The sequence below is a fragment of the Hydra vulgaris genome, chromosome 12 (genome assembly GCF_038396675.1).
Source record: "Hydra vulgaris chromosome 12, alternate assembly HydraT2T_AEP".
NCBI lineage: Eukaryota > Metazoa > Cnidaria > Hydrozoa > Anthoathecata > Hydridae > Hydra > Hydra vulgaris.
Window position 1 is genome coordinate 69,378,272 of NC_088931.1, and position 26,269 is coordinate 69,404,540.

General features: G+C 27.9%; 1 protein-coding gene across 2 annotated transcripts in view; it reads right to left on the minus strand.

The window, feature by feature from the left end:
* Positions 1-26,269, minus strand: part of LOC136088964 (receptor-type tyrosine-protein phosphatase S-like) — a 193,246-nt gene that overhangs the window by 163,003 nt on the left and 3,974 nt on the right. For both annotated transcript variants that reach the window (XM_065814252.1, XM_065814254.1), the window contains exon 2: positions 9,595-9,758. In XM_065814252.1, coding sequence (XP_065670324.1) covers positions 9,595-9,758 — 164 coding nt within the window. The remainder of the gene's footprint in view (positions 1-9,594; positions 9,759-26,269) is intronic.

Consider the following 26,269-nt stretch of genomic DNA (forward strand, 5'->3'; position numbering starts at 1 on the left):
TTTTAAATAGTTTTAAATTGTTTTATAGATAAGAAACAAAATAATATTCAAAATTGTGTTTTTGTTTTTATTACCAAAACTACCATTACCTCTTTGTTATTAGAATTGTATGATTTTGTTCATTTTTATTTGATTTAGATTGAATATTATTATTTTTCTTTTCATCTCTTTACAGATATTTTCTTAAAAATTTTTTAATTTTTTGTTTTAATTTTAGTTCTTTGTAACTTAAGAATAGTATATATTTTTATTTAACTTAATTTTGTCTCTAATTGTTTAACTTAGTTTTCTTTTATTAAGTTTTTTTTTAAATAACAGTGATTTGTAAAAGTTAATTTTTTTTTCCTTTTGTTTACTTAGTAGTAAGTAATTTTATAGAAAAGACTTTATAGAGCAATTTTATAGAAAGTAACTTTATATATATATATACCGTAAAAAACCCTAATTATTAGCGATTAGTTAGCATTGATAAAATGACTAACCACGTAATTTTAGTTTTAATTTCAGTCTTTGATTTAAAAGCATTATTTATTTTTATGAGCTTTATTATGTCAATTGATTTTGATTTGCCCAGTTTTGAGGATTTCAATAATACCGTAAAAAATCCATATTCCGGATGGTTTAGGACTTAAATTGTCATAACTAGCTCAATATAAAGAATTTTGAAATAATTTTTTTAAATAAATAAACTTCATAACAAGACAAATCAAACGATATAAAAAATATTATTTTTGCAATATAAATCTATCTTTTATTTTATTTTTAAAAAATATTGTTTTTATCTGGAATTAGGTGTTTATGTCCCTAATTCCGGATGCGTATAAAATACAGAAAAACACATACACAAATAATACTAACATTAAAATAATTATTTTAATCCATTAAAAAAATGAAATCGTTTAATAAAAAAAGAATATATATTATTTTATACACATTCATTACAAATAAATTCCATGGTTGGACGATAATCAAAGATACATTCAATGCATGACCAATTTGAACACTGCTCACACGCAAGCCATTGGTTATCTAAGTTATTTGTCCAATCAATTTCGCAAGAATAACATCAGATAGAAGAAGATCATCAGATACTAAAATGTTATTTGAAGCATGGGGAAAATGAGGGTCTTCTAATCGATTCTTTGTCTTTATACCTTTTTTACCTGGTATTTTAGACGACTGACTTTGTCTTAACTTTTTTTTCTTCTTCTTTTTTCTGTGCATTTTTCGCTTTTTGAGTAGCGGTGGAAATCTTTTTTTGTTCTTAAGTAAATTTCTTTGCAGCTTGTTCATCTAATTTTTGTTTTTTTGATGCTTGTTCAGCTTCATCATAAGCTATGGCATCCGCTGAAGTCATATTGTAACTAGGTGGTCGCTTTATTCTCTCACTTTTTTGAACTCTTTTATTTAGAGTTGGTGTCAATTGATCTCGAAGCATATTTAACACTGATTTGTTTATATCCTTGCCCACTTGTTGAACAGCATTATTCAAAGTAGCAAAGGTTTTAAGCAAAAATTCACGATTTGACATTCTTGACAGTGTGTTAGGTGTATTGGTAGCATTTCCCATAACTAATGGACTAGATACTGTTGAAGAATCAAATAAATTTTCAATATTATTGTTTTCGACAGCTTGAAACACAGCACCAATGGAAGTTTTTTAAGAAGAAATTTGCGAACGATCGAGTGGAAATATACCAGTATTTTTGAAACCACTCCGTGCATTTTCAGGTTTAAACCCACCATTTTGGATGAGATACTTAAACATGGCCGGAAAATGTCGATTAGTCAGGCTTTGAAAGTGATTTTTAGTCAAATAACTTTCAACAATTCTCTTCCATGCGCCTTTTACTGTTTTAAAAACGCCAACATCTAGTGGCTGTAAAAAATGGCTGGTATGAGCCGGCAAACGCCAAAGTAAAATAGAATTTTCTAAAGCTTTTTTTTTCAACTCTAAGCTCATATGTGAAGCATGGCTATCAAGTATTAGAACTTTAAATCCTGAAAGTTTGTTTGCGTGAGGCAATAAAACTGTTTTAAACCACAACAAAAAATGTTTGGATTCCATCCAGCCTGAACTACTACTGTTATAATAAACATTCTGGGCACCGCCTTTGCACCAGTCTTTCATAACATGTTTGCCTTTATAAATTATTTGATGAGCTAAATAATTACCGAATGCGTCACAACAAGTCAAGATTGTCATCATTTGCTTTTCATTCGATGGTGCTAGCTTTTTAGGGTTTTTTGTTCTTTTTCTACAAATAATTTTGACTTTGCCTTGATCAAATTGCAAACCAGACTCATCATAGTTAAATATTTGAAACAGCTTATCGCCTAAATTATGTTCATTATATGCTACTGCTAATTGCTCAAACCAATTGTCAATTATAGCTGGTTGTGTGGCCACAGCTCTAATAGTTTGCATACCGCTTACTTTTCTTGGGCAAATTTCTTTACGATATTTATTCATGAAACCGGAGTACCATTTTCTAGTCGGTTTGCCATTTTTGAATAGACTACGTTGGTTTGATTCTTTTAAATAATTTTCAACAACAATAAACACGTCTTTTCTATTCAAGCCGAAGCCTAAATCACTCATAAATTTTAATAAATCAACAATAATAGCTTCAGTTATGTTGCTCATCTTTCTTGGCGCTCCTCGATTATTAGATGATCCTTTCGTTCTGTCAAAAAGTGTAGATTTTGCCACATTATAACACTTAGCAGCATGTACGTATGACTTTTTTTTTCAGTAATAGCTTGAATAGCTAGCTGGATTCGACTCTCTCGCTCTTCTTTTTGTTTAAAATTATCCATATTCTTTAATACAGTAATACAATTAACACAAATGCGTTAACTTTATGGATGCTAAAAAAAATAGCTGTATCTGGATTAGTGTCAATTATTTTTTCCCTGGTGGCTATTTTATTTTTTATTACTTTCATGAACAAAATATACTATATTATGTGCATAAAAGTGATAAAAAATAAAATAGCCAATTGTAATTAACTGTATCCGGGACTCAAAAGTGTATTTGTTTATTGCTGCTGGCTAATTTGTTTATTATTTTTTTTAGGTACATAAAATAATAATTACCTCTATCCGGAATTAGGTGTCTTTTTTTTTTGGCTGGTAGAAAATTTGTTTTTCAATTTTTTTAATTATTTCAATTGGTAATTTAATTTTTTTTTTGGCTAAAATAATCAGCATAAAACTCTGCACAAAATAGTGTTTTTAATTTTTTAATTTCTTTGTTGCAAGTCAAAGTTATTTTTTTCCTTTTTTTTGTTTTTTTAGTTATGAGAGATTTCAAATTGAAATCTTCATTGATTGCATTAGTTTATATAATTTTTTTTTTATATTTTTCGATTTGTCTGGTAAAGACGTTTATTAATTAAGAAAAATTATTCATAAATCCATTATATTAAGGGAGTTATGAAACTTTTTACTAAAACCATCCTGAATTAGGTTACATCCGGAATTAGGGGTTTTTACGGTAGTAAGTATATATATATAATTTTATATATATATAGTAAGTATTATATAGAGTAAGTAATTTTATATAAAAGATTTTATAGTTGTAGTAAGTAATTTTATAGAAAAATCACAAGAAAAATGATAATTCTTATAATTCTTTTACATTTCATAATAATAATAATTGATGATGTGTTATTAGGCTAAAACAGGATCAAGTTTTAATTGGATATATTTATCATCCTCCTGAAACAATGGAGGTTTTAAGTTGTCTACTATCAAATGAAAAGATGGTAATCATATTTAAACTTACTTTAATCACAATAACCAAAAATTTCAATACAGTGAAAAAAGTCTTTTTCAAAAAAGTACAGTTGTTACGAGAATTTAAAAAATTACTTTATATATTAGATTTCATTTTTTTTTAATGTGCTGAACATATAAAATATTTTAGGAATATTAATACATCACAAATATTTTACAATCTGAATAGTTAAAAATTAATAACTTAAGTAACAACTTGTGAAATTATTTTCAATAAAAAAGGCCAAATTAATATAAAATAAATCTAAATAAATCTTTAAAGTAACACTAAAAACATCAATATTGCTGTCTTAGAAGGAATAATACAAACATAAAAACAAATGATTGTTTTTGAAAGTACAATACAAATATGAAAATTGTTGTTTTTTAAGCAACAATACAAGCATCAAAACAAATCATTGCTGTTGAAGGAACAAAATAAACATCTAAACAAATGAAGCAACAATGCAAATATTTAAATTCTTGATTTTGAAGTAACAATACAAATATTTCAAAATTATTGTTTTTAAAGCAACAATAAAACACCAAAATGATTGCATTTGAAGCAACAATATTAATATCATTAATATTTTATTCATTAATATTAAATTCAATATATTATCTTTATTTTTTTATTTGTTATCCAGATATCTGAATATATCCAAATAATTTAAATTTTCAGTATTCAATATCCCGATAGTCATTAATGTTGGATAATTGGAAACTCTAGTATTAGTCCTTTAGTATTAAAAAAGTGTTATTAAACTATAAGAATACTGCTTGCATAAAACAGGGTCTGGCACCTTATTGTTGCAAAGAGATAAAAATTAAATTTAAAAATGATTTTAAAAATGAAAAAATACCATACCCATTTACATGCATACAGCTTAACAAAAAAAATCAATTACTGTTTTATTACAAAATAATTGATACAATATTGTATTTAAAAAAATCGGATAAATGTGACGCAATAAAATTAAAATAAGTTTAATGAGATTTCTGTTGCTGGATTTTCTAAAAAAGTTAGTTAATATTTGGTGAATAATCAATTGTTTTTGTTTTTAAAAATGCTGGAAACTCATCTCAGTAGGCTTATCAAGTTCAGTTTTGACTCATTTTAATGAAAACTAACATCTGAGTACTTTTCTATTTGTATTAGTATTACTCATTTGAAATTTTGTGTTTTGAACTCTTATTTAAAAATATTGTAATAGTTAGCTTGAAAAAAAAAATCAGTTAAAAACAAATTACTTTAAAAAATATCAGGCAACCAAAAAAGTTTGAGCGGTTTATCCTAATTGCCTATTTCTAAGAAATGTATTATTTAAACTGGTTGTGGTTGGGGGATGATTTTGCATATAAATTAAAGCTTGTTTTAAAGAGAATCAATTAGTGTGTTTCATATGTTTTGTTAGTGCGTTTTAAATTTAAAAGACTTAAGTGGAATATGGCTGTGTAAGATGCGATAATTCGCGCCTGTTTACTTTATGAGTTCAAACTTGGAACTAAAGCTGCAGAAGCTTGTCATAAGATATGCGCTGCTTTTGGGGAAGGTACCATAGCAGAACGGACGGGTCAAAAGTGGTTTAAAAAATTTTCTTCTGGAAATGAAAACCTTGAAGATGAACCAAGATCTGGAAGACCATCCATCGTAAACAACGAGGATATCAAGCTGGCAATCGAGCAAGACTCCATTCAAACATGTCAGGACTTTGCCTTAAGATTTAATGTGAGTGATGAAACTATTCATTTACATTTGCACCAATTTGGAAAACGTTGAAAAATTTTGCATACAATTGTGCAAATGGGTACCTTATGAGTTGAGTGAAACAAACAAGCTACAGCACTTAACCATTTGTTCTTCATTGCTTTCCCGCCACAATTTAGTGCCATTTTTTGACCGGATGTTGACATGCGACGAAAAATGGATTATGTACTGCAACAAAAAATGAACATATCATTGGCTAGCCAGTAATGATTCAGTACCGATGACTCCTAAACCAAGCATTCACCAACAAAAGGTTTTACTGTGTGTATGGTGGACTACAGCAGGTATCGTTCACTATGAGTTGCTACCAGGTAGACATACCATTACTGCTGAGATATACTCAGCCCAATTGGACAGAGTTTCGGTTGCTCTTTGCCAAAAACAAGCAGCTTTGGCAAACAGAAAAGGTGTTGTATTCCACCAGGACAACGCCAGACCGCACACCTCAAAAATCACACGGGAAACTCTAGCACAATCACAATGGGAGATTCTACCTCACTCTCCGTATTCACCAGACCTTGCGCCAAGCAACTATCACCTGTTTTTGGCCCTGGATAATCATATGAGGAATCGACAGTTTCAAAATAGAGAAGATCTTGAAAATGAGTTAATTCAATTTTTTAGCTACCAAACTCAGGACTTTTATAAAAATGGAATATACCAGCTTGTTTCACGATGGGAGAAAGTTATTCTTGCTGAAGGAGACTATTTTTCAGAATAAACTTTATTAAAACTGTTTTTATGTATTTATTTATTTATTTATGGATCTGCAAAACCGCACAAACTTTTTTGGTTGCCTGATATAACAATATACAATATATAAATAAAGTAATAAAGATATTAACTTTAAAGTGTAATGTTTAAATTTTAAAGAACATTTTGATAACGTCAATGAATGAATCACCATCAGCAATATTGACTTGGTATGATCGGGACTAACTTATTGGATCTTTTTTTTTCTATGCTACCAACAACATTATACGTAACCAGGCTTTGTTAAGAAGCATTACACTATTAAGTAGTAATTAATTGTTGTTAAGAAGCATTTTGTACGTAAAATTCACATAGTGTAATATATGAATTTTGCATACAAAATGGCGATTTTACTAATGCGTTAAGCCATTTACATTACGCAAAAACTTTTTTTAACTTTTTAAGATGTAAAAAAAAAACAAATAAAAGCATTATTAAAGATCAAATATTTTTTCTTTTTTTTTAAATTTGTAGTTGTTAAATAAGTGAATTTATATAAAAACTTTTTATTTTCAAAATTTTTAATGATTGATAACTTTTCAATCTAATTGATTAAAAAAAGAAAATAATGATTTTCCTTTTTTAATCAATTAGTTTAGGCTTCAGTACTTAACTGAAAAAGCAAAACCTGAAACCCTCAATTATATTATTCAGCTTAAACTCTTGGGTTTAAATATTAAAGGGGTCGTGGTGCAACCTCAAACCTCCTTGGTGTTTCTCAAACCTCCTGGGTGTTTCAACCTCAAACCTCCTGGGTAAACCCCAGGATGTTTGAGGTTTGAAAGATGAGCAAAAACAACCATTTAAGAGGAAAGATGAGCAAACTTCCTGGTTAAATGCTCTTATGTGATGCTTTCTTACTAATATGACTTATAAGCTGTATAAAATTAATTACTTGTTACATACAAACGTATTTTTAATTACAGGCAATACTTTCAAATAAATTTTTTGTTAAAACCAAGACTTTCCTAATTACATTTTAAACAAGTGTAAAGTTCTATGTTATATTTAATGTAAAATATTTCATACTATTTAAAATAAGACAATTTTTATTAAACATTATTTTGTTCAAAAAATAGTCTTCTTTTTAAAACTCCATTGGGACAATTTCCTCTGAACAAAATAAATTCCCTACTCCTAATGTACTTAGATTTTTTTTTTAAAGAGAAATGGGTAAAAAATTCCTTATAAAAACTTTTTAATTTAAAAAAAGAAACTTTTAAAAATTAGGAAATTATAGTTATTCAATGCAAATGACTGTATTATGACAAATGTAGCGACGTGCTATATGAAGTTATGGGTTTTTTTGCATAAATAAATAATTAATCAGATAACAAAAATGACATCAGAGAAGCAAAGCTTGTACAAAAAGAATGGCAATGATACAAACCTTAAATTGTTGGTTTGCGACACAAAACACTATTCCGCTGCGCTACAGTCAAAAATATATATATAATACTGTAGACCCAAAATAGAAATTGAAAAATAACTAGTCTCGCTTCTAAATATAGAACCTGTTTTAGAAATACATAGAACCTGTTTTAGAAATACATCTGCTTGCTTTTTTTTATTCTTGAAACAAATGTAAATTTAAACAAATAAGATTTATTTAATTCAAACTAAAGTACAAAAATCACAAAAGCAACCTAAAAAAATGTTTCCATAACTTAACTTAAAATTATTATTTTAAAATGTAGCTTTGTTACAAATTAATTAAAACAAATCAATTTAATGTAATTAAATAACAACTAAAAATATCTTCTAAAAGTCTTTTTTGTTTATTAAAAATAAAATTAAATGTGAGCATTTTTAAACAAACTTATTTCCTAAAATATTATACAAGAACTACATGATGAAATTTTAGCCCTAAGAGACTAAAGTTCAAGGAGGGGCAAGTGACATGCAAGCCACAGGCTTCTGACTACTGCTATATGAGAAGTCCAAATATTTTCATTAACTTTTTTGTAAAAATAAATTGCTATATATACAAACTGATCTTTATCATCAATTTAGAGATGTGCCTAGCCCTGGTTTTCTGGGGGTTTTTCTGGGTCTAAAACCTGGAAAAATCACTGGAATAATCCATACCCAGTTTAGACCCAGAATAAAACTCCCAAAAATCCAGGACAAAACCGGGTACCCAGCTCATCTCAGTTCAAAATAAAATTGTTGAATTAATTATTGATGTCTAGCTATGGATTATCTAAATATATTACAACAAGTCACTTGCAAGCCACATAATCCTAACTCCTGCTATAACAGAAGTCCAAATATTTTAATTAACTTTTTTTTAAATAAAGCACTTAATAACAGACTAAACTTTATCATTAATTTAGAAATGGGCCAGGTCCTGGATTTCTGGGGGTTTTTCTGAGGCTAAGCCGACCAACCAGCACATTTATATAATTTAAGTACCAGGAAAAACCAGCGAAATAATCAGTGCTACATACATACCACTTTTATATTCGGGTTACCTGGGAAAAACTGTTGGGTACTTGTCATCTTACTATTCCAGCAGTTTTCCTGAGTACCAGGAATATACATAAGCTAAGTACATAGCTCGAACTATTCTGGCAGTCTATCAAAGTATTCAGAACATATAGATTGTGCAATGTACCTAGTTTGGATCTAAAAAAACTGCAAGAAATCAAGAACAGAGCCAGGTACCCAAAACATCTCTACATCATTTCCACATAAAACTATTGAATTAATTATTTATATCTAGCTATAGATTATCTGATTACAAAAAGTCTATTATATAAAAATCATTAGGAATTTGTTAAACTTTAAACAATGGTAATATTATAAAATATTAAACACTTTAATACCACGTCAAGATCCTATAAAGCTGCTAGAAGATCTAAATTATTGAATGGTCATCTGCTTGGTTATGAAAAATTCATTATAATAAATTTAAAAATCATGAATTTAGGCAAAAAAATTCAAGAACTACTTATGTAATGTATGATTTTGATGTAAAATTTACAGTTTGATAGAACAGTGACATTCAACACTGATTCTGAACAAGATCATGGTGTTATGATTCAATCAAACCTAAAACAATAGTACCAAATTTATGAATCATTTTTGTATAGTGCATTTAATGCTTAGTTTAATTTGAAACACTTTTACTCAGAAAAAAATAAACTTTTACTCAGAAAAAAATCTCGGTTACTCTGTAAGTTTGTGATGTTTAACTCTGTGATGTTTTACACATTTTACTATTTATAATAGCTCTAGTTTTTTATTATGTAAAAAAAAATTTTATTATGTAAAAAAATAATAAACTTTACCTGATACCAATTTAATAAACCATGATTCCCTGCACACCAACATTTACTATTATCTAGTCTCCCCATATCTGGACTGAAATTATTATTATACATTGATGAAGCTGTAAGTTGATTGGCTTTTATGTATCCATTTCTCATTCCAAGTGGTGTTCGATTTGTACAATCTTAAACAATAGTAAACATAAAAATTTTACTTCAAGTAAATTTAGTCTTTTTTTAGAATGGTTAAACAATAAATACAAACTCTCAAAAAATATGCAATACTATATTGTTTTTTATTAAGATCAAAGAAAATGCTACAGGGACATATTTGTTCCGGTATAGTTTTGTTCACAGAACACTGCGGAGAAGCTTTTTAATCAGAAATTTCATGCCTCATTTTGTACCAATGTCACTTATTAGGCTTGAGGTAGCATCAAATTTGAACATGTTGGTTCTGAGCCAGAATTCTAACCACTGCATCAAAAATGCTAAAATTCTTAAGCTTATAATATGAAAACAAATGATTTCTGAATGTATTGTAATTTAACATATGAGTTAAAATGCAGTTAATAAAATTAAATAATGCAATAAATAGAATTGAATAATGCAAGTACTAAAAATATAATAAGAAAATAATAAAACAATAAAACTGAGAGAAAAAAATATGTCAGCACAAAATACAAAGTTTTCTTATTTAACTTTCTTAACTTCAAGCAAAAATCAAAGTTTTTTGTCTAACTTCCCTAAATTCTTGCAATAAAGTTAGACCACAAAAAACTTTTTACTTACATTCTATAGTTTCCATAATAACAAAAACTTTCTAGTAATAGAAATTTCTACAAATATTTGAATTTTTCTTCTTAAAAGTTATAAAAATGCTTTTGACAGAAAATTGCTAACATTTAAATTGGAATTTACATCAATTAACTTCTTATGAAAAGAAACTCTTAACATTCAAAATGATTAATTTGAATGAAGTCAGGGTGTTAGCCAGCCTGATGGCACAGCATTTAATGCAGAATTCCAAATTAGTTTAAAATTCTCAAAGAGTACAAAAATCTTAGTAAAAAAAGATATAAAGTGTTACACTAGACACTTAAAAAATGTAATTAAAATGCACAATGAAAAAATGAATTAAGCTGATCTAGAACAATCGTTTTTTTAATGTGATAAAGCATTGTCATTAACAAGCAAGGTTATTCATTGTCAGCTGTTCTCCAGCTTAGATTTTTCATTGTGTTTATATATATATATATATATATATATATATATATATATATATATATATATATATATATATATATATATATATATATATATATATATATATATATTTTAAATATATGTATTTATCATTAAAAATCTTTATTTACATTTTTACTGCTGTTTATGCATGCAGCATAAACAGCAGTAAAAAACAAGTTTAGAAAGTTACAAAAAGTAAACAGTTTAGAAAGTTACAAAAATCTTTGCATAATAATAAATAACAATATACTTTCAAATGAGTTAATAACATTGTTTATTAAAATTGTTTATTAGGGAATTAAAAACACTGTTTAACTAAATATGCTATACCAAACTTGAAATGTAAGATAACATTTATGTTTTATTTGCGTAAAATATAAAAGAGGATTATTATATTTATATAAATTTTAATTTTTTTTTTTTAATTAACAAATGCAAAAGTTTAATTTACAAACGCAATATTTACAAAAACAAAATTTTTTTTAAATTTACAAATACAAAAGCTATGAGATATTTAAATTTGCAGCTCCCCTCGTGCAGTAAACAAATTTAAAATAATTTTAAAATAACATATTGCAACAAAATTTTATTTACCTAACATTTTATTCAACCAAAATTGACAAAATAAACAATTCTAAACTCATCTAAAAGTTATCAAGCTATCAGTTTAAATGTTACTCTACTCACATTTTAATTTTCTTCATTTTAAAACACAAAATTTAAATACAAAAATTTAATTACAAAGCACTTGTGTTACTCGCATTTGCAGTTTTGAGAAAAACAAATTTTATTCGATTATGCGGTAAAAAGTGGGAAAAAAATTGCTTTAAATTGCACTCGACTTTTCAATAAAAATCAACTCACAATACTTATCTAAATATTGAATTTTCCAGATGTAATTTAATACACTATAAATTTATTACAAATTTTCACATAAAAATTTATTTTATGATAAAAAAACTATTTTATAAAATTAGATGAGCAAATATATGAAAATCTATGTAGAATAAATTTTTAAATTTTAAAATGATTTTAAAACTTTTAGTTTTAAAAAATATAAGTATTTAAAAACTTAAGTATTCAAAAATATTCCTTAAAATATATCATTATTATCAACGGTCGTCAATTAAAAAGTCATTTCCACTATTTAAATAGTTCTAGATGATCATGGAAATCGTAAAAAAAAGTTTTTTCATAAAAATTTAATATTATTAAGCATATTTTTTATTTTACATATTTTATATTTTTTACATTTGTAATATAAAAGTGAAAACAAGTATAAAAGAAAACAATATATTTACAGCCATTCAAGTTTATTGTAAATAATAGTTCTAACTTTTTAAAACTATTTAAAAGCAACACACACAATTGCAAACAATTGTCTTTTGTTCTTGTTTTCTCTCTATATCACACAAGAAGAGACACAACATAAATATGAAAAAGCTTAAGAAGATTGATAGAATGAAATAAGTTAAAAAATGATCTTTTTTTTAATTTTACACATATAAAATATAAAAATATCTTTTATTCCTGCTGAGGATTATAACCCACTAAAAAAATCATTTCAAGAAAATTTATTTATCAAAAAAATTTCTTATTTTTTTATTTATGTGGAGCTTTAAATTACTCATATAAATTGAGTTAGGGGATGATGAGTACAAGCCATGGCTTGCCTGAAAATTTTTTTTCAAATGTCGGAATTCAATGAACTTTTTTTTCTTTTTTAATTACTTGCCAGCTGACAGCAGTCTAAATTCCCAATATTGCAAAAAAGCTGTTGAAGCCCAGGAAAGAAATGTGAGGAAAAAAAATTACAAATAAAAATTTTTAGTTTTTTTAAAAAGATGTTACTTTGTAAATGAGCCGTCATGCAAGAATAAGTTTTGGCTGATGGAACTAGAGATGATAGCACTTCTAAGCAGCGAAAATAATGTTATTTGTAAAAAAAGAAAGAGATGCAACCATATGATAACTTTTTGAAAGCATTCATTTTTTTCTCATTAATTTAATGCTTGAGAAAACAATGTGATATTGTCAATTTCTAGAAGATTTTAATGTGTGTAAAATAGAAGAGATTTAAAGTAAGCCCAAGATTTATTCCTTTTTTCTAATGATTTTTTTATGAAACCCATGTATAACAGGTTCTCCGGGTTCCAATGTTGAAAGTTGGTTGATTTTCATGAGCATCTTTGCAATGTCTCCTTTAACCTTTAGACTTCACACAAATTTTCAGGTTTCACCAATCAGCGTGCATCATTTTTCGATAAAGTTGTAGGTAGATAATTTAATTAGATTGACACCATACCTATCATAAAATTTATACAGTGTTGGTCTAAAAGAGGTTTCTTTTTTTTAAGAAATATTTTACATAGCCCTTTTTTCAATAAAGAGACACAAAAAACAGACGGAAACATTTATGTAGGTAATAAAATTAAATTTTTTAACATCTCACAAGCATATTTAAATAGAATAAATAAAACATATATTAATAGCACTTTTATTTTTTTTACATTATGAAAAATTTGTAGTCATAGTTTTGGTAAAACTTTGAGTAAATATTTAAGGAAACCAACAAAGTACCTTGTTGAAAATAAATTGACACGAAGAACATAAAAATACTTTTCTAAGAGTACTAGTGTTTAACCTTAATTAAATATAGCTTTATTATATGTTATTTAATACTTTTTACATATAATTATACATAAATAATGTCTATAAAGCAAGGTTGATAAGAAGAGTAAATAACATTTTAGATTTCAAATCATAAGTCTAAATTAAATTTCTAAGGTTTAAAAAATAGAACAAAAATATATATACAATTATGAGAAATCAGTTATTCATCATTAGAATCATTATTCTTACTATAATTGAGCTCATCAACAATGTTTTTAACTTGAGATTGTGTCAATCGACAACCTCAGGAAGTCAAAATGTAACTGGTTTTCAAATTAAAAACAAACTTTATAATAAAACCATGTGAAGTTGTTGTTTTTCCAGACTGCTGTGGACCATTGATTTGAAATCGAAAGTCAGAAATGCAATACAACCTTTAGTTTTTGAGTTTTAAAGTAAAATGTATAGGTAGTTTAAAAACGCCAAAAGATGCACTTCGAAACTAGCGAGAATGCCAAAAGGCATACTTTGGAATGTAAGGATTAATGTTTGAGAAAAAAATAGAATATATATAGTGGGACCATTTTTCCTGTGAAATACCATATCTTTTTATGACACTCAAATGCTTTTTCTTTTACACTTTTTTATCAAGTGATATTTGAAAATGGCAAAATTTTTATTCAGATTCAAGTAAGTGATTAAAGCAATTTCTGAGTTTAAACAAGAAAGTCAGTTCTACACATAAATCAAAATGTAAATTGTATAAATTATTCAAGTTAAGCAGAATTGTCTAAGAAGTAACTGGTGTTTGATGAATGTCTATGTATGTTTAGGTACACGGTTTGATAAAAACTTATTCCCTACATGGTTTCTCTTCAAATGAAATCATTTTACTAAGTTCAAAACAGCAACTTTTTAGTTCTTTTTCTTTGTCTGATATTCAATCAAGAATAAACTACAGACTTCATTTTCTTTGCATATTAACCAAGGATTTTGAGATTCTTGCAGCACCAAAGTTTTTTTAGTTTTTTAAAAGGAATACCTGTTCAGCTTGTTCAAAAATCATTTGGAGCAAATTTGGAGAAACTACCAATTGAAATTTGATTGCATAGATTAATTTATGAATATTATAAACTTTTCTCTGACTTTCTTGTGGTCAACAAATTGGGTAAACAGGGCCAATCAATAACCCCTAAAAACAAAACAAGACCATCAATAGTTCTGTAATAAAGCTCCATTAATAGTAAGTGCTAACCAAGTTTGATTAAAAACTCTCAGTTAATATTCCAAATTAACAAAAATGAGAGACATTAGAAAATGATTTTAAAAAATATATCTATTTTTATATTACTTTTTTTTTCCTGGAGTTTTGACGTATTCTGGTGATTTTTTATTTTAATATTTTTTGTTTTAGTGATTTATACTCCATGTTGTAGTACTTAAGAGTGGTATTGTACAACGAGTTCAATTTATTAATATATTAAATAATATTATTATACAAATATGCGATAAACACAAAGAAGATTGTAGATCACAGCTAGAGTTGCTCGAGTCCGTTGTTGTTTGATAGGTTACTTCAAGAGAGCGAGACTTCAATAAACTCGCTATTTATACAAATTCCCAAGGGGGACATTAATTGTTATATACAAACAATTTGTATATAACAATTAATGTCCATGTTAATTCCATGTTGTAGTACTTAAGAGTGGTATTGTACAACGAGTTCAATTTATTAATATATTAAATAATATTATTATACAAATATGCGATAAACACAAAGAAGATTGTAGATCACAGCTAGAGTTGCTCGAGTCCGTTGTTGTTTGATAGGTTACTTCAAGAGAGCGAGACTTCAATAAACTCGCTATTTATACAAATTCCCAAGGGGGACATTAATTGTTATATACAAACAGCCAATCCAAATGATTTACGTTTATTACGATTTGATTAGCGCAACACTCCCGCCACCAACAGTAGTCAAATAGCTGAATGTTACTTTCATTAACAAACGTAGTTTCGACAGAACTAACTTTATTTTCTTCCAGTAAACACAATTTGTTAACTGGACGAGTCAAATACATAATTTTTCCAGCGGAGATACAGATTTAAAACTCTGGTTATAATTAGCAGTTAAAATTAAAGTGCTTTTAAAAGACCATGAAGGTCAATTTTACTTTGATTTAGAAGAAATTAGGTTTTTTAGGGTAGTAGTAAGTAGTTTTTTCTTTAGGGTAGTAGTAAGTAGTGCAATGATAGGGTGAGTCCAAAAAGAAAGTACGAGATGAAAGATTTAAAGAGATCATTGATTGGTCAGAACCACCTCAAGGAGAAAAAGGAGAAACTGAACACAAGCTAGGATCAGAGATCAGACATAAACCAAGGAGTGAAAGTAAATGATTAGGGTTGTAAGGAAAACGAGTCACAAAGTTAATTAACTAAATATGAGATTAAGAAATGCAGAAATTATAGGCTTTATTTCCAGCAGGGTCAGTGGTGTTAGAGCCAAGCTATTCAGTGTGACAACCATTAAAGTCACCAATAACAACAATATTGGCTGAGGGGTAATGAGAAAGGGCATGGTCAATTTGATCAGAAATTACATCTCAAAGAGTGCAGTCTTGGGAAGAAGGAGAACAATAAAGAACAAAGAGAAATATGATAAAGTGAAGAGATGCTAAGCAGAAGCACATAAAAGAATGGTCAAAGGACTCAAACTTTTTCAAACAATTTCATGACAAATAAGTGAATTGATGCATATATTTATACCTCCAAGCCAAGCATATGACAATTGGAGTCTTTGTGAATCAAAGGATAGTGCCCATCAACACTGAGATCTGAAAAAGGAACAGCAGAATTTAAATTATTCTCATTAAAAGCAAGCAAGCCTGATGAATTTCGCACAAGATAATATTCAAGTGATGGAAGGTTGCTTGCAGACCACAAATATTTGTACAAGATATATTAAAACAGTTAGGTGGAAGGGGATGGATTTTTATGTTTAAAATTTTGGGTTACTTTTTGCATGATTTAAGTTTAAAGAGAACTTGACTTATTCATAGATAAAACACAGCCTACCAAGCTACTAGCTATGCAGTTGTCTCAATCCTGTTAATTAACTTAAACTTAGGGCTCCTTATGTGGCCTCAATAATGAGCATTAGAAGTAATAAGTGGGACACCACCCATGCACAACATGGCACTGTTAATACACTGATATTTTACAACTGTAACATATAGAACTATAATTTCAAATATATATATATATATATATATATATATATATATATATATATATATATATATATATATATATATATATCACTTTTTCAATAAGTTATTAAAAAAAAAACTTGCTAATAAAATTCAGATCAAATAATAAATTTGGTTAACATTTTAAGAAAGTTTTGCATAATTTGATAAGAAAATTTTGACAATTATATAATTCATAAAAAGTTCAGTTATAGAACCACATTATTTGGTAAAAGTGTATTCGAATTATAAAAAATTAACAATTTGGTATATATAAATAAAAATTAATATTAATTAAATGTCTATTAGTGCTAAACATCATGCTAAATAAAGAATCTAAAAAGGTTTGAAAAACATTTAAAACTTTTGTTTTTAATGTAGAAATAGTTCAAGACAAGTAGGAATGGAATATGAATTATTTTATTTGTTTTATGAAATACTTCCTTAATATGGTTCGTACCAAGTGAATTAATTAAGATTTTCTATTGGGTTAATGATATCTGAGGCATGCAAATGCCAACAAGATGTTAGAGAAACTTTAAGCAATGAAGAAAAAATCATATCTTAACGTTGTAACATAGAATTATCAAACTTAAAAATATTATTTAAAAGATCTAGTGAAAATATTTGAAAATCTATCCTATATGGCAGAAAGCTTGTTGTGATCCAATCAATGCACATACAAAGAAATCACTAGTAAATAGATAGATCATGCTGGTCATATTTTAAAATCCGGAAAATTGTTCGCGTTAAATATCCGGAAAAAATCCGGAATATATTTTCCCTTATTTTCCTCCTAATTTTTCTTTAAGCTGAGTTTTTTCTAATTTTTTTCCAAACTTTTTTTAATTTTTGTATAAGCAATGAGTGAAAAAGCTATATCTAAATATCTAAAGCTATAGCAAAAATATATATCTAAACTTGTATGTATAGAAAACGTTTTGGATATCAGGAAAAACTCAAAGTTGAGAAAAATATCTGGAATTCGGATATGTCCAGAAAAACACAATCCCTGTAAGTAGCTGTAAAATTTAAATATATTATTGTTATACATAATTTCTTTTTTTACTTAAACATAACAAATTGAAATTCAAATATTTGTAGAAAATTATTTTGTATTTACTGGAAAAGAGTCATAATTAGAAGTAGCTTGAATAAAGTTCCTGGAATAAATACTCTGCAAACAAAAGATTGCTAGAAGTTAAACATCATTCAAAGTAAAAAAATAGGAGATCAACATGGATTTTTAATATTTGAATATATCTCTTCTAAAAACTCATTCAAAACCATCAAAACATGTACTCTCCAAAAGAGAAAATGTGTTATGAAAAAAATAGAACAAAAAAGAAGGTTAAAAACTTTGATGAAATAGAAACAAGATAAAAGAGAAAATTCTCTATTTGACAATAGAACTATTGTTCAACTTCTCACACTGGCACCACCAAGTTGGTCAATAATAGAATTAAAAAATAACTGAAGTTTAAAATACCTGGCAAAGATGGTTAGACAAATTTTAAACAAAAAGGATTGTTAGCTATTTCTCCATTTTGCAGGTAAAGTCTTACATAAAGATGTGAAGATTAAAATGTTTTATGACAATTGATATATGTTGAATTATGTCTGGAAAAAAAGATTATGTAAGCATTAAAAAAATCTTTTTTTTTTTGTTTATTGATGAAAGAACATCAATAAACAAAAAAAATTTCTTTTGAGTAATTTAAAAAAAACTATGTATTATTAAAATTAAAAAAAAATCCTGAAATACAAATAAGCTACTTAGCTTCATTTAGACCAAATTGGTGCATTTTTCCGGGTACAGGTGTTACATATTCTTTTTATTAATTATTGATGGAGCATATAAGGATCTACTTTTAAAAACGTTTTGCTTCGTAAAAAACAAAGAACGCATGCTTGCACAGTGTTATGATTAATAATATAAATTTTAATAAAATTAATAACACTAAATATGTTTTGAAAAATTTATTAATTTGCCTTTGTACTGTCTTTAATTTGCTCTAATTTGTTCCACGCCAGAACAAACATTTAACAACACTAGGATCATCTGTCACACTTGTTTCATAAAAGTTAAAAATCCTTAAGGCATCTATATTGTTTCCATTTTCATCTTTTAATGAATGTTGTAAATTAAAAAATTATTTACTAATAGAAGCACTCGACACTTTAGTACAAACACTTTTAATATCTTGACATTATTGTTGGCAAAGACTGTTTTGTTTTTAAAACAGGGTACAATTCCTCTAGTGGTATTTAAATAGCATTTTACAGCTACTTTCTTTTTATGTTATATAAATTTGAAGCCTTTTTAATCGATGGTACTTTGCTTTTTACTTTCTTGATAGCATGAAGCAACATTGTAGCATATTAAGCATAGATTCGATTGTTAGGCTTTTTCTTGAAAATTCTAGGCATTTTAGTTGTATTTAATATACTTTTATGAATTTAAATATAATAGAAAAATTATAACAACAATAGAGACAAATAAAATTAAAACACTAAATATATACTGTAACATTGAAAATAATAGAATAAGTATAACAGATTGCCTCAAATATAATTAATTGAGATAAGGTTAAGCAAATATTTCACAATAAAATAAATAAATCTAAAAACAAATTTATTCATGACATTTAGTAAAATTTCATCAGCGCTAAAGTAATCCCCTATAATCACTATAGTTTAAAACACCTTTAAATTTTTTTTTTGGATTGTTTAACTGTCAAAAAAAAACTTAAAGTCTATGTAATACTTAAAGTGCTATAAAATGTTAAACTAAATAATAATATCTTTAAAAAATACTTAAATAAAATCTTTAAAAAAATACTATAAGTGTTTAACTAAATAATATCTTAAAAAAATGATAATGTTTCAAATTTTATCTGAAGGGAGCTAAAGTTTACTAGTGAAACAAAAAAAATTTTATAAAAAGGAATTTATAGAGTTATTAAATTTTTATTAGAATGGTTCACTGTTAAGAATGCAGTATATTTTATATGTTGTTCTGTTAAGTACAATTTGTCTGCATTTAATTGTCTGCTTTATTCACTAGAAAATATTTTATTAAAAGTTTTTGTCTAAAGTTACTCTACTGTCCAAAGTAATTTTCACGGTACTTAATTATTATATTATAAAGAATTTGTTGTTTTTTTTAGATACAATATATATAGGTATTTATTTTTAATTATTCTTAAAATGCATTTTGAGGAAGCAGAGCACATCCAAAGTTTCATCGCCCAGATGACTTCTTATTTTTGTTGCAAAAAGATTGGCTGCAGAAAAAACTCATTCAGGTTATACACTGTAGGCTTATTAGTCATTAAAAACTTATGCATTCTTTGCAAAAAATCACCATGTGTTCCTCCATTTTCGGACAACAGCTTTTCTTTTGAATCTTTACCAACAGGATTTTAAATCACATCGAATTAGTATGTTAAACATGTACTTTTTTTTATAGCTTTACAATTTTGAGTAGTGCCTCATTTGAAACAGAAAGTTCAACTTCAGATACAGGCTTGGGAAAGCAAAACTGGTTTCCAGAAACTTTTTGGAAATCGAAAACCGAAAATATTATTTTCAAAACCGGTTTTTGGATATATATCTTTTGCACATAATTTACTTGGTTATTTGGCAATTCTAAAACACTTTTCTTGATGTGTAGTTGCTCGAGAAAATAAATGAAAACGTTCAATTTGCTTCCATTTGAACTTTAACAGTAAGTTACTTCAACTTGTGATGTATAAAAGTGAAACAAATTTTCACAAAAACAAAAATGTCGTTTTCTGAAGTCCACAAGGATAACACACCAGTTTGGAAGCACTTTTTGTACTCAAAAGAACTTGAATTGGCCAAGTGCAAGCTCTGCAACCAAGAAATTAAGTGCAAAGGAGGAACCACAAGCTCCATAAGGAACCACCTGAGGACAAAGCACAACATCACATTTGCTGCTGTTGTTACTCCTGAGAGGAAACTCAAAGTCATCAAACCCATTGATTCATTTTTTAAGACAAAGGATCATGTTGATGTTGTTTTGGTTGAGCTTATTTCATGTGATGGGCTGCTCTTTCATGTTTTCTCAACTAGTCAACATTTGAGAACAGCTCTAGAGACACAAGGATATAAATTGCCTAAAGGTGCTAAATTGATTAATGCTCTGCTAATGAAACATTATGAAGATATCAAGGAAACATGTCAACAGCAATTTGCAGAAAAAAAACTTGTTGGTCACAAATTTAGCTTAACCCTTGATGAGTATACTTCATCCAGAAACAGAAGATATATGAACATAAATTTCATATATCTTCTGTTTCTGGATGAAGTTCATATGGAAGGTGATTATTGGAACCTTGGAATGATCAGGGTACATGGGTCTATGCCAGCAGAGAAATGTTGTGTAATTGTTGACAAGAAACTGAAAGAATTTGGATTACGTTTTGCCTATGATATTGTTGCAGTAACCACAGACAGAGCTGCTGTAATAAAAAAATTTGGTAGCTCAATTTTACCAGACCATCAGCTCTGCCTTGCACATGGAAACCACTTGGCTGTCTGTGATGTTCTATATAGGCAATCTAGGAAAGAAGATAATGACACACCTGAGCAAGTCACTATTCTAGAAGAGGACCAAGAAGATGATGACAGCGATGAGGAAAGAGGATTAGAAGTTTCAGCAGAAGCAGGTGCATCAGCTCTTCCAATGATCAGGGAGGTTGTTACAGAACACTCATCAACAAGGTCAGAAAATGTGTCAGTTTGTTTCGAAAGTCTCCAGTTAAAAATGACATGATTCTGCAAAAGTATGTTCAGTCTGAGTTTGGAAAGTCTGAGTTTGGAAAGGAGCTGCAGCAATCTTAGACTCTAAGACTTGTTAGAACAGCTTACTAGATATGATTTCAAGATTTGTTACCCTTAAGAAATGTATTCAAATGGCACTGATTGAGTTATCAAGCAATATTATGATTTCTGAGTCTGAATTTACCATCTTACAAAATCTAGTAAATGCTTTAGAACCAATCAAGGTTGGTGATGAAGCACTTACGAACTTGCTTTGCTTGCATTCTGAAGTTCATTTTCAAGCAGCTAAAAAGCCAGTAAAACACCTTTAGTCAAGAGCTAGTTGACTCATTTACTAAAAAAGTCACTGAGAGGAGGAATGCTATATTAGTAAACTTAGTTAAATATCTGAATAATCCTGATGTCATTAATGGAGCAACTTATGACATTTTCGAAAATTCCATGCCAAAGAGAAATGAAATTGCTACTACTGCATCAAGTTTGTTTAATTGTTTGTTTGAGCAAAAGAGAAGTGAGTCTATAGATGAGGAAAATTTGTCAGATAATGAAACTAGTCAGGAACAAGTACAACAATTTACTTCCTTGTCAGAAGAGCTCCATCAGAGAGACAGTTAAAGGGGTTTCGCCAAAGAAACAAAAAATAGAATCAACTTCTAAACTAATGCTCAAAGAAATGGCGGTATTTGAGCCAACAAAAAACGAACAAGCAACTTAGAATTGTTGCACACGGCTTTGAAGTCAATCCAAGTAACAAGTGAGGACTCCGGGTCTCCAGGACTCCAGGCTTAAAAACAATAAGTTTCAAGTCATTAAATCTCATGAATTTTTTTATTATAGCAGATAATAAGTCAACAAACATGTTTAGAGCTTCTAGACACTACAGACTTGGAAAAAGTAGAGATGTAAAGCTGGAGTCCTTTTGGGACTCCGCATCCCTGAAAAAAATACACAAGAAAACCGGAAAACCAGTTTTTAAAACATTGAAAACCACGGTTTATTCAAAAAACTGGTTTTAGAAAAAACTTAAATATTTCCTTTCCCTAATACAGACTCATAAGCTGTGTATGATGTAGCTGGATTTGAAGCGCCTAGTCTTTTAAGTAACTTAACTATTAGTTTGCAACATTTTATTGAAGAAAAAACTGTTACTAGCTCTATTTCAGATTCAGACTAAATGCTGGTTCTATCATTGCGCAGATACTAAAAGATCCAATATAAATCGGCAGGAGCTACTCTAGGAAAATAATTTGGGTGGTGATAGCCCCATGCCGGCACCTTTCTGTAAAGAAATCCTTTTTTTTTTCAAGCAATATTCTCCATAAAAAAAAAGGTCCTCTATTTCTGAATTTAGACAGCACCCAAATACAGTCATAGCTCTCGAAAAAGATCTAAAATAGTAGTATACAATTTTTTAATAAAAAGACACATTAAAGCATTGACAAAAGACTGTTTCATCTAGTCTTGCAGTCTTTTAGTAGAGTTAATTGCTCCCCAAATTTAGCTGCAACATACTTCTGCAAGATATCCATTTTATATCGATCGACTAAACATTACTATTAATTTTCATACTTTTTTGATCATTTGACCACAACTTAGTAACATCACATTGGTTTTTTCTATGACTAGCACAGAGATTAACTAATTCATTGTTCTCAGAAAAATCATCATCCTCGTAAGAGTTCCTCTCTGAAAGATCATCTTCTATATCTGATTGTTTGTCTTCATCAAATTGCTTATCTCTTTCTCTTTCTATATCCTGCTTTTGATATAGCACTTCAATAATGATCAGTTGCACACCATGAGCAAAACATAACTATTGATCTACAAGTATTATTCTCCCAACTTTTTTCATCACACTTGCTCCGTCAGTTATAATACCAACAATATCTTTTCGCAAAACAAGTCCATGTTGCGCAAGCTTTTGTTCTAATAGATCAATACACTTATCTGCAGAGATTGATCCTGTTATACAAATTAAGCCTAAGCTCCAGAACTGACAATTTTATACATGTAAATTAATATTCATATAACAACGGTTACGTAGTGATGTCCGTTTATCACAAGATAATGAAAATCTTTTTCCTGCACCGAATTCAATTTGTTTGTTTTTGCTGACTATTTCAGTAATTAAAAAATTCCTAATTTTTTTGCTGTAATCTACAACCATTTTATGCACAGAATTAATTGTGGGCAGGTAAACTTTTGAATCCTGTAGCTATAAAACCTGTATATATATCACTAGAATGGCATATAAATTTTGAATGAAATCTATTAAGGGCTGTTAATCATGCAAGTGTTGCAAAAAGTGATTTTTCCTTTGCAATCCAATATTGGAAAATATTTGTCTGGTAGCTGATGTGAGGTTAACTGTTGTGGATGAAATGTAAGTACGTATGGAGACCTTTCATTAAGCAACCTCTAACTTTTAAAATCTTTTTGCAGTCAGTATACTTACACATTGCTATCTTCCTTTTTTCTTTATGTAAGATATATTTCCAAACCATAGAATTTTTTCTTTTTTTGTTTTTATATTCCATGTAAGAAGTCATTATAATTTTAAAAAATTTACTGTTCAAATTACAGTAATTTTTTTTGAATTATAATGGCTTTAAACAGCAATTTTAATTTAATTAAAACCAGTAATATAAAATAATCACTAACAAGTAATGTCTAACCAACATAAAAATTGTAAAAAACTTGAATAAATGTGACAAACAAAATTTAAGAATGTTATTGCAATCCAACTTCAATTAAAATAAATCAAATTCAATCATTCAAAAACATAACTGCAAGAATTTCGAATTTGTAATGTTTGAATTTGATTGTAATCGACCGAAAAAAAAATTAAGGAACTTTCAATATAAAAATATTGAAAAAATATTTATGTTTAAAAAAGCGGAAGAAATACAAAATTAAAAAATATTGCAAAATTGAAAAACTATCACAAATATAGTCAAAATAACTAATGCCTTCAACACCTTAAAATAACTTGTATATTTTTCAGTAAATTTTTAAATTACAGTTAATTTACCTTTATTGTATTTGCAATTACTATTTTTAGTAATTACTTGAATAAGTGATATATTTTTGAAATTATAGTTCTATATATTACTGTTGCTTATCCAGTTATATTTTTGGTGGCATGTAAGACTATAACCAGATCAAATTATCAAAAGCAAAAAAAAAAAAAAATTTTGAATAGGGGTGTTTTGAGATATTGCGCTTAAAGTTGAGTCATATAAACTTGGTATTAGGGTCAGATCATTATATTTCAACCAATTTCAAGAAAACTTTGTGGGGTACCATCTCTGATTTTCCTGATTTTTACATATCATTATCTAAATGATGTAAATAGGTTAAATGTGCAATTTCAGAGTTCTAAGTGCAACGGTTTAGAAATTATAGCCTTACAAACACTCTCAGGTAGCCCCCCTCGGTTCCTCGAATGGTAAAAATAGACAACTTTAAGGCCTTATAATTTTTTTCTAACTTTCAGCAAGTGGCTCATTTTTTCTAGAACTATTTTCTAGATATTTCTGTCTTAAAATTTGTGATTTTCATTAGCTTGTATCATGTTAGAAAAAAACTACAGCCTCCTAAACTTTGGAAAAATTCTGAAAAATGCTAAATAAAGGCAAAATGAAGTTAACCGTAGTATTTTTCTATTCATCAACAAGTCCTTACATGTTAGTTTTCTAATTAGCTACAATGGTCTACAACAAATTGGCAAAATATAAGCAGCTTGTTACATTATAGAAATCAGTTTTATCTAAAAATATATAGTCCACTTTACTAAAAAGTCCCATTTTCAGCCATTTGGGGATGGCTCGTAAATTTTTCTAACACTTTGTATTGATCTGATATTAACAGCAAATAAGGCCATTAGATCTAACTATATAAAAATGTAAACATCACAAACTTGTCATGTTCACAACAAAAATGGCAGCATTTTTTATTAACCCTATTTTTCAATTATCAGGGCTGAATAGTGTTATTGGAAACCAGTGCCCCTCCAACCTGCTTTCTGGCCCATGTGAGGGATGTAGCCTATCATAAGTCATTTCTTAAAAAAAAAGAGATATGGTTGGTTACTTTCTCCCTGATCTGGACTTTATACCGGATAGGAGCACAACTAAAGGGGTAATAACTATATAGAGCCTGCATTATTTTTAAAAGGTGACACTCAAAAAAAAATTTAGTTAATCATAAAATTGCAATTTAATCTTTATTATGATGATTTTTTTATAGTTGATTGAATTGCTAATAATTCAAGGCAATAGTAGGACAGTGGGTTCATACATTACTGGCAATATGAAGTATAACAAGACTAATCAAGCCATTACAATATTGATTTAATGTTTTGTTTAAATAAGTTTTTTAACAAAGTATGAGTTTCAATTTTATTAGTTAATTTTAACTATTTATCTAAAAATGCAATGATTCTATATAATATACCCTTTTGCAAATGTAAATATATAAGCATTTATAACTCAAAATAACTTACCTTGATATTTTTCTGTTCAATAAACTTTGCTATTGCAGTTTGTTTCCATTTTTTTCATTACATTATTTGTATGTGTTTTTAATTGTTGGATCTTATGTATCAAGAATGAAAATCAAGAATGTTGAAGAAGTTGACAAGAGACATGATCCAGATTACATATCACCTGATAACTCTGTCACACAAATTGATACTATAAATCCTTGTCTTGTTAAATTTGGTGTGTCTCCTATTAAAAGATCATCCAGCATGAGTATGCTACAAATAGACGAGATGA